Source organism: Oculina patagonica, unplaced genomic scaffold (assembly GCF_052425735.1).
Source record: "Oculina patagonica isolate OP01 unplaced genomic scaffold, crgOcupat unplaced692, whole genome shotgun sequence".
Lineage (NCBI taxonomy): Eukaryota > Metazoa > Cnidaria > Anthozoa > Scleractinia > Oculinidae > Oculina > Oculina patagonica.
In genome coordinates, this window is record NW_027558572.1 from 1 (window position 1) to 9,644 (window position 9,644).

General features: G+C 37.9%; 2 protein-coding genes across 2 annotated transcripts; both read left to right on the top strand.

Annotated features, from left to right (window-relative positions):
* Positions 1-2,470: 2,470 nt before the first annotated feature.
* LOC144641110 (V-type proton ATPase 16 kDa proteolipid subunit c-like) lies at positions 2,471-4,900 on the top strand. The gene is made up of 3 exons (XM_078500158.1): positions 2,471-2,507; positions 2,576-2,600; positions 3,294-4,900. Exons 1-3 carry the CDS (start codon positions 2,471-2,473, stop codon positions 3,508-3,510), a joined length of 279 nt encoding a protein of 92 aa, XP_078356284.1. The 3' UTR covers positions 3,511-4,900.
* Positions 4,901-7,959: 3,059 nt separating this feature from the next.
* LOC144641111 (translation initiation factor IF-3-like) lies at positions 7,960-8,823 on the top strand. Its single transcript, XM_078500159.1, has one exon. It carries the CDS (start codon positions 7,975-7,977, stop codon positions 8,668-8,670), a length of 696 nt encoding a protein of 231 aa, XP_078356285.1. The 5' UTR covers positions 7,960-7,974; the 3' UTR covers positions 8,671-8,823.
* Positions 8,824-9,644: the final 821 nt, after the last annotated feature.

The window sequence follows — 9,644 nt, forward strand, 5'->3', positions numbered from 1 at the left end:
GTAAAGGTTAGCGACACGAAATATCGGAGATCCCCACTCATTCAAGGCGGACTAGAAATTCCAGTTGAAGTTGAAGTGCAGATGGAAAATTCCTCTGAAAACCAGCAAGCGCTGAGTAAATATCAAACACTTGTAGCCGAAAATTACCATGAGCCAGTTAATGGAAAGTACGTAGATGCTACCCCAAATATTCTGAAAGCTTTGGATTGTGAAGACGAATTAACAGATTAACGTCATGAGACAAACGATTAATAATTTTTTTTACATGTTCTATTGTCATCGCAAAAGTTTTGAATACCTTACCTTAATTCGCAAAAATGTTTCAGCTTGTGAAATCGCTAAAATTAAGTGACTTATGTTGCAAAATTTACGAAAAATCGCTAAATTAAAGTGTCGCTAAATACGGATTTTTCAAAATTGCTAAATTAACGTGACGCCAAAATTTCATGTAATAAGGTACCATTCTACCCCTGGTCCCAGAGGTTTTCTTCTTCTTTCTTGTCTTCTTCTAAAGGAACTTGTTTTCAATGCTTTGTCGCCAAAATTTGTTTTCTTGTTGCGTGCTTCGGCTTGGCATAGCTACCAGTTGTGTGTGAGAAATCGCTAAATTAAAGTGTCGCTAAATACGGATTTTTCAAAATCGCTAAATTAACGTAACGCCAAAATTTCATGTAATAAGGTACCATTCTATCCCTGGTCCCAGAGGTTTTCTTATTCTTTCTTGTCTTCTTCTAAAGGAACTCGTTTTCAATGCTTTGTCGCCAAAATTTGATTGAGAAGACATGAAGAGAAAACCTCTGGAACCAGGATTATACCATTCATGCTTAGTAGAGACCCTACTGGAGTGAGTTCCCCCAAACGGCATGGCCCAAAAAGCAGAGGCAATGTATAAAATAAAATCACGACATCTGCATTAAGTATTGATAAAACAGTTACATCAATTAAAAATTTAGACAAGCGACATGGGGAGCCCCTTTTGTTACAGAGCCTCTTACTACCACATTATGGCTGCTGCAGGTGAAAAGAGAAAACTTTTGTATAAAGTCCGCAATTCAGTTAGCTGTAAATGTGGTCCTGTGTAGCCTGGCTCTGTCAGCTTCGTATAAAATTAATATTTCCCACAAACAATCTGACAATCTCATCCTGTTTCTCTTGGGATGAGTTTCTTGTCTAACATATACAAGAAATGTGAATCCTGCCTTGAGAGACAGGATTGTCTTGTTAGGTGTAGCGTTACATTTGACCAGTACTTTAGAACACTTGTTAGTAAAACAGCATATCCCACATTCCCGCTCCTCACCCTCAGTCAAGTCGGAACTGGCCAGCCAGGCTGGCATATTTAAGAACAGAATTTCGGTATTAGTCAGATTTTGTCCAGTCAAATCGATGTAAAAATATAATACACTGTTGTGGTGGATTTGTGGCAAAATCTCATGAAAGACCAGTTTTACATTCAAAGCCACCAGACTGGCTGGCCAGTTCTGACTAACGGTAGGTGCCCTTAAATTTAAATGCATACACCGAATGCAAATATGGCGGACCACTCGGTCGGTGCCTGGGACGAGCTGCATGAAAGCGAGGCTAGTCAGGCTTTGGTTTTTTGTTTTGACAATACTTTCCTACAAAAATCTTGCTTATTCGTCTATCCGGTTTGTTTCCGTTTCGATGCGCCTATGTATTGGACTTTGCCTCTAGGGGAAAAAGTGGATCAATGCAATTCGTTGACATGAAAGAAAGGAGTTCACGATCGCACGGGAACTATTGATGTTTGTTCAATAGATTTCAGTTTAGAAGATCTTAGGAAAAAAGTTTAAATGATGAGCTTATGTGGTGTCTGGTGGTGTTTCAGCACAAGTTGCATGGCTAGTACCTTCCCCAAGGTAAAGAAAAGCTCCACTTCCAAGACATCCTCTGTCTCAAAAGAAGTAGTTCATGTCCGGCTTTGTCCGCATCCGATCCACTCGCACGGAGTCGCGCGAAACAAATACTAACCAAGTGAATGAAATTCAACTGCTCTCATAGTTGAAGATAGTGAAAGCATTGAGCTAAATGTGATCGCCTACACATTTTCTTAGATCTTTTAACCCGAAATGTAATGAACAAACTTTGTAAAAAGTTCCTACGGCGATCGTGAACTCCTTTCCTTCGTCTGATTTCCCCTTAGAGGTGAAAGGGGAAACTAGCAAAGAAACTTTCTCTGCTGTGGTAGATTCTTTTCCCTTCAGGTGGCATTAGCGAACCCAAAAACTCATAGGAAGGTCGAAACTTAACAGGCCAGATCGACCACGAAGCAAGGCTTTTCTAGGAAAGAATTGACTAGCCTCGCTTTCATGTGACTCGTCCCAGGCACCGACTGAGTGGTCCGCCATATTTGCATTCGGTGTATATACATAAAGATTTACAACAAAAGCAAAGTTTCTGAAAGACCGGTTTTGATACAGTTTTTTGTAAACTGTCAGTGTGGCTTATCATGGAGTTGATACCTTGTGTGGTAAAAAGCATCAAGTGTAACTTTAAGTGGGAATACATTTATGTATGTAGTTACTACAAATTTACCTTTTTTTCTTTTTTTCAGTTGGTAAGGACTACACTCTGTACAAGTGAGTAGTTATTGTTTTTACTTTCTAGTGTAAACCCGAATCACTGTAAATTTAGACTGACATAGTATCCTCCATTTTATTTATTTAACACTTGTTCTGAACATGAAGGGACAGGTGTAAAATAAGGGAGTTTTTATACAACTGTCAGACTCTCTGGCAGTTTGAATATTTAGAAGCATTAATGAAAAATTAATTCGAACAATAAGAATCATTGACACCACATATATTCAAATTTTCAATATTCAGTTTCCATTGCTTGTAGATTATTTGGTTTGTTTATTTTATCCGATAAGTAACATCTAATGGGTCAAAAACCCAGGATCAAACACACAACATATACTTATAACTTTCTACAAAATCATCACTGCTTTGTTCAGTGGCAGTGTTATGAGTCAATCTTCTTTTGAAAAATGCTACACAAATGTTTTAGACTTAAGTTACATGTAGATAAATACAAAATTAATGTAATATTTCCCACATTTTAAAACCAGCACTCCAGTGTCCAAAAATTTTTTTTTTTTGAAGAGTTTGAAATTGAGACTATCTTCTTATTTATTCTTCTGTGTAATCAGGAGTATTAGGTATGCAGGGAATGACAATAAAATAAGCTACATTACAAACCGTCGAAACAGAAGTTACCTTAACACTTTAATTAATGTGTTTTTGTTGATATACTTTTCTTTTTGTCTGAAGGAGTTTTCTAGATTTGGGTGCGGGCCTGAGTGTAGGATTGAGTGGCCTTGCTGCAGGATTTGCCATTGGCATTGTTGGAGATGCTGGTGTTAGAGGAACAGCCCAGCAGCCTCGTCTTTTTGTTGGCATGATTCTTATTTTGATTTTTGCTGAAGTTCTTGGTCTGTATGGACTGATTGTTGCCTTAATCCTTACCACAAAGAATGCTGGAAAATAATCTTGCCTGATAAAGAACACATACCTAAATAACATTATTTTGGAATTAGTGTGTGCTGCATCTTCCTGGGCAACTGCTGAAGCTAATTTTTGTCACAGATTATGTTAATTTCCGTCAGACTTGATATATTTTTGTTGTCATGTTGTCAACTGGTGAAGAAAAGAATTATCCAAGGTGACATGCCAAATATTTGGTTTAATATTAGATTTCTTTCTAAGAATGTCATCATGCTATGATTTGTAATGGTTTTGTTTTAAAAAAGTTATCTAGCAATTAGTCCATTAAAGATTAATTTTATCATGATGTATACTGTAGAAAATGCTCAAATAAACTGATGAATAATTATAAAATTCCACTGTGGAGGATGCAAAAAATTGTATACAAACTTTTAGCCCATACCTCAAGTTACTTTTCTTTAGTTCTAAGGTTGTGCCCTAAAATTTCTTTTTAAATTATTACAGTACTGTGATTTACTGGTTATCTATCATTTTTAAAACGTGCTTCCATTATCTTCACTCTTGGGACTTCTCTTATTATTACAAGTTATTAAAATAACTTGTAATAATTTGTAATTCCTATGGAGACGTCCTGTGTGGAATTTTCATGGCCTGGACCTGTAAGTCACTAGAGCACAGGCAGACCACTCAATTTGACAGACCTGTCAAGCATCAAGTGAACGCTCTTATTTCCTTTTGTTATTTCATGTTTCAAATTCCTTTGGTCCAGAATCTTGCACTGATCATGTTTAGAAAGCTACTTTTTGACTTCAGGATGGCTTTTCTCTGAAAATTTTGGAAGGACGAGGCTATAATTTGAACAGGCACAAAGAAAAAATAATCTAGTCAATTGGATGCTGGGATTTTTGAGGTGATAATTTTGATATTTTTGCATCAGTTCAAGCTTGAATTGGACAAGGTTGCAGCCACCGGCTATCAAGCTGTCTGCCTTGTCTCTCCGTTTGATAAAGCCAATGGTCAAAAACAAATCACTGAAATATCACTTTTAAAAACTTAAAACATCATAGAAAGGTGGACAAAAGACCACTAATTTTTTATGAGTCGACTAAGATTTCATCTAACTTGAAACTGAGATATCCAGATCAAGGTGAACCTAAATGGTATTGTTGAAGTGCCTTATTCATTATTGCCATAGATTTCTTAAAATTTCTTTAGTTTGTCGATCTCCCGTGAAGTGCATACACTGTAGGTTGGTCTGCCTGTGACTAGAGTAAGTAAATCAAAGCAGCAGGGAAAAAAAATTTTTGTGTGACGACACTATGCAAGAAGACGGGCAAGAAGAATAATGTGATGCTAAATACTGTGACATACACTGTACATGTTAAACTGTAATCAGGATGTAGAAGGTGTTCATTAAAATGATTTCAAACACATTATGTAGTTTTAAAGATTGTTTCTTTACCAGAGAGTATGACCATAAGCAGCTCTGTTTTTTTTTTTTTTAGTTAAGCCCCCCCCCCCCAAAAAAAAAAAACCAAAAAAAAAACACCTTGACATATAAAACAAAAAGCCGCTGTATGTACCCTAACTGATACATGGTATGAAACAGGCCCCCTCTTAAACAAGCCAATCACTCTATTAAACCCCCCTCTCCCTCGAAAGGTCCTCAAACACCTGGCCGCAAAGTGTGGATAATGTTATCAGGGTTTGTACGGGTCCAGGAAAGTCCTGAAATTTTATTGTGGCACTTTCTAATAAATAAATAATAAAATAAATAATAAAAAGTATTTTTATAGTGCCAAAATCCACTAATTGCTCATGGCGCTTTACAATAAAAAATATTAATAAAATGATGTTAAAAAGTTGAAAAACTCTAAAAAATTTAAAAAACGGATATTTACAGATATAAGTTCAAATGTACCTAAAAAATAATAGTAATTAAAAAGCCTGTTTAAAAAGGTACGTTTTTAAATGTCTCTTAAAAATGTCAATAGAAGGACTTAATCTAAGTTCAAGTGGGATTGTGTTCCACAGTCTTGGGGCTGCCACGGCAAACGCTCTCTCTCCATATGTTATTGCTTTGGGGGTCGCAAGAAGGTGCTGTGTAGATGATGTTAAAAATCTCCGAGAGGTGTGATAGTAAAATAACTCTTGCATGTAGCAAGGCGCTGCCCCATGGAGAGCTTTGTAGACTAGTAAGAGAATTTTGTAAATTATACGATAGCGGACAGGTAGCCAGTGTTATGATCGAATTTCCTAGTATGTGTAATAATTCGAGCTGCCGTATTTTGAACGGATTGTAATCTTGAGTTCTTTCTAGGGGTAGAAAGTCCTGGGAAAAGACTACCGGTGTCACAGCCGATTTTGACCCCCGGTCAATATCCGCTAGCGGATATTGACCCCCTTTGCCGATTTTGACTCCCCCTAAACAATTGTTATTTAAGCTTTGTTTCCCTCTTACTCAAACTAGAAAAAAACGCGGTGTTAGCAACTTTACTTAACTTTAAACTAAAGACAACGAGAGAATATTAAACACACAACAGTAAATGTGTTTTTACGCTTTCGGTATAAGAATAATTATCATACCGTGAACAGGTACCGTATTTAATCGAATAAGCGCCGCCCCCGAATAAGCGCCTCCCTCGAATAAGCGCCGCATCTGGGACAAAAAAGTTAATAAGCGCTGCCCCCGAATAAGCGCCGCAGTCCCGATGCAGAGCTTATTTGAGAAATTCTGTTTAACTAAAAACGGCACTATAAACACTATAAAGCAACTCTTAAACAAACTTGGACATTTCTTTCCATCAAAAGCGATGCTTTGCAGTTCAAAAAGTGATTGTTTTACCGCTCGCCCATTTGTTTTAACATTCTTACAATACGTAGTTCTGTAAATGTTGTGAAGGCCGCGAACTTTGCCAGGACAGCTAGCGCCACTTCTCTCTTCGGCAAGAGACGAATACTGACACTCAAAAGACGCTATTTTCGATAACTGCAAAATATTAGATTCTTTGTGGCGTCCAAATTTTAAATAAGCGCCGCCCTCGAATAAGCGCCGCACTTGTCGCGCGTAAAATTAAATAAGCGCCGCGGCGCTTATTCGAGTAAATACGGTATTTACCGTATTTTCTCGATTAAACGCCGGGCCCCGAATAGACGCCGGGTCTCCAAGGTGGAGTGGTAATTAAGCCGTTCAGGCATTTATTTGAGGTGTAACATGCTTCAGGTATAATGGCAAAATGCATTCATGTCACAAATAATGATTAAAAGCCCTTTCTTAATACAAATTTTGCTCGAATAAACTGCACCATTCAAATAAACGCCGGATCCACGAAGCCAAGTTTGAAATAAACGCCGGGGGCGTTTAATTGAGAAAATACGGTACTCTTGTTTCACAAATAATTCAAAGGGATAAAACTCGCGTTTGCGCTTTTTGTGAAAATCGTTTTATTTCAAGTTCAGACGTATACAACAAGCTAACCAAAAAAATCAATTGTTAATTTGGTTCTGCACTTTAGCCTAGGATCAACTAAAATGACACTTAATTTTCGATTGGAAAACGTTGCTTCGGGCCGTGTTGAGGATAAGCGTAACATAGATTTTGCAATGCGCATGCATGCTGTGTTTGGTAAACACCGAGACTTACCTTGTCTATTTCGTCTTTTCAATGTTCATGAAATATTCGTATTAACATTTAATCGTCTTTTCTTTTATTCGTTTACGACTCCAGGAGTACGATAGCAAAGTAATCGAGTATGATCACTTTTGACGGGGGGGTCAAAATTCGCGAAGGGGGGTCAAAATCCGCTAGCAAATATGGACACCCGGGGGTCCAAATCTGCTAGTGGATTTTGACCGGGGGGTCAATATCCGCTAGCGAATTTTGACCGGGGGTCAAAATCGGCTACAGTAGGACACCGGTCCTGGAAACATTCTCGTCCCCTAGCCTTTTCGTTTCTCTCAGCCGGCTTGGCACGAGAAGCCCAGCCAGCTAAGAGAAACTTAGGTTATGGGGACGAGAATGGAATGAAGTAACAACTGAATCCTCAAAACTAACATCATGTACAGACAGTACGGAGAAATACTGATCGAGATCTTGGGGTGAAAGGGTTAAATGTAAATTTTGAAGTCCTGGAAAATTCAATCTGGGTCCTTGAAAAGTCCTGAAATATTGTTTGTGAAAATGGGGTACGAACCCTGTGATATAGTAAGTTTTGTCAGCACGTTTTCACTGGGTAATAATTTATCTGATGGATAGAGAAAGAGAAGCAAGAATTTTTATGAAGATTTTTTTTAATTTTCTTTTACTCGTGGCTTTACTTGCATGATGTTTTAAGCCGTTTTTCTGTGCACAGTGTTCAGGTATATTTTTTGGAAATTGCTCAACCCCCTCCCCCTACGCACAGGCATTATTATTTTTTGGAGGGGTGGCGGGGTGTCCCCGTGTTACATTGAGGTGCGCAGTAGTTTATGGGTAAACTGACTGGAACGCCTGGCGATTCAGTTGAAAATGTCTTCCTTTTCTTGGATGCTGAAGTCTGTGATCTCAGGCTGTTGTAACGATTTTAAAGCCGTTTACACGTTATGTTCCTTAACAGTTTTCAGGAGGTTCTCTTTCCAAGGAAGGATTAATGGGATTCTTCACTTTCAACAATCGAGAACAATTGTTTTGTCTTCCTCCAGAAAAAGAAATGAACATGAAAGCTACAAAGGAGAACGAGGAGGGCAGAAAACGGTCTTGCTTGTGGACAAGACAGGTTGTCAACAAGGTGAGATGTCGCTTACAGAAGCGCTGCGGATGGCTCGAGAGAAATCGCTAGAACTTGTTTGGGTTAACAAGAATGACAAAACCGCAGTGCCAGTCTACAGAATGATGTCCAAGCTTGATATAAGAATCAAAGCACGGTCTCTAAAACCACCCAAAACAAAGAAGATCGAAGTTACTGACAAAATAGAATCTCATGATTTGAAGTTCAGGGTGAAGCGTATCCAACAGTATTTGGAGAAAGGCCACCAAGTGAAACTTTTCGTTAAAAACAAACGCAGGACTAGCTCAGAGGATAAATTAGACATCATAAAGAAAGTACAGCAAGAAATTGAGGGTGCAAAAGTTGAAAGGCCAGTTGAGGAGACTCCACAACTTATAAGCTGCATCTTTAAACCCAGTCGTGGTGCAAGTGTCAAGGCAAATTCATCTGAAAATTGACTGAGAGCAACAAGGCACATTATATACACATATGGAGCTAAGCGATTTTTGTCAGTGTATCATACTCAGGTATCCAGTTATTGTAATGACTGGTCTGATTAAGGGACCGGTCATTTATATGTAGAGGGGGGGAGGGAAAAATATGTTGGAAAGGTCAAAATTTCTGTAAGGCCCCCCTCCAGGCCATGTAAGTAGCAAGTGACCCCCCCTTCTTTATTCAATATTTACGTTATGACCCCCCCCCCTCACCTCATATCTTCTTTATATGCCTTAAGTAATTATTAAATGCATGTTACATACAATCTTAATTGCACACTTGTTCTGATGCACAAAGGCTGGATCAACACTTAGTCAGCCAAGGCTTCTTTGCTATGGATACTCTTCCAGCAATAGGGCAAATTTTGGACGAGTTATGTGTATAGTAAACATACCTCAATTATAAAAGTGATAGTTTTTACAAATTATGCTCTCATGGTGAACACAAATGTAATAACCATGCAAAATATAATCTTTTTCAATGATTTTCCTAAAGTGTAAAAGAACTACTTTCTTGTTGTTATATCATGTTTTATTACTTCTTGGGCTATTGCAGTGATAATCATTTTGTAAAAAGAAATAATTTCAGTCAAACCAGATATTAAAGCAGATAGGTCTGGATTCTTTTAATATTTAACTAAAATTTGAGATAACAATGGAGTTTAGAGTGCAAACAGTATTTCTGCAAAATACAAATCACTATAAAAGTTGTACATAATTAGTGGAGTTTAAACAAAAGAAAACAATAGAAATAGCATAAAATTGTACAATTTAGCGTCACTGTTTCACTTATAGTGTTTGCACTCTTCTATTTAACTGTTTTACCCACCTCAAACTGCTGATCCCCCCTAAACTTCTTTATAAAAAATTTTAGCCCCCCTCTTGCCACTCTGAAATAGCCTTGACCCCCCTTCTTTTTTCCCTCCCCCCCTCTGACT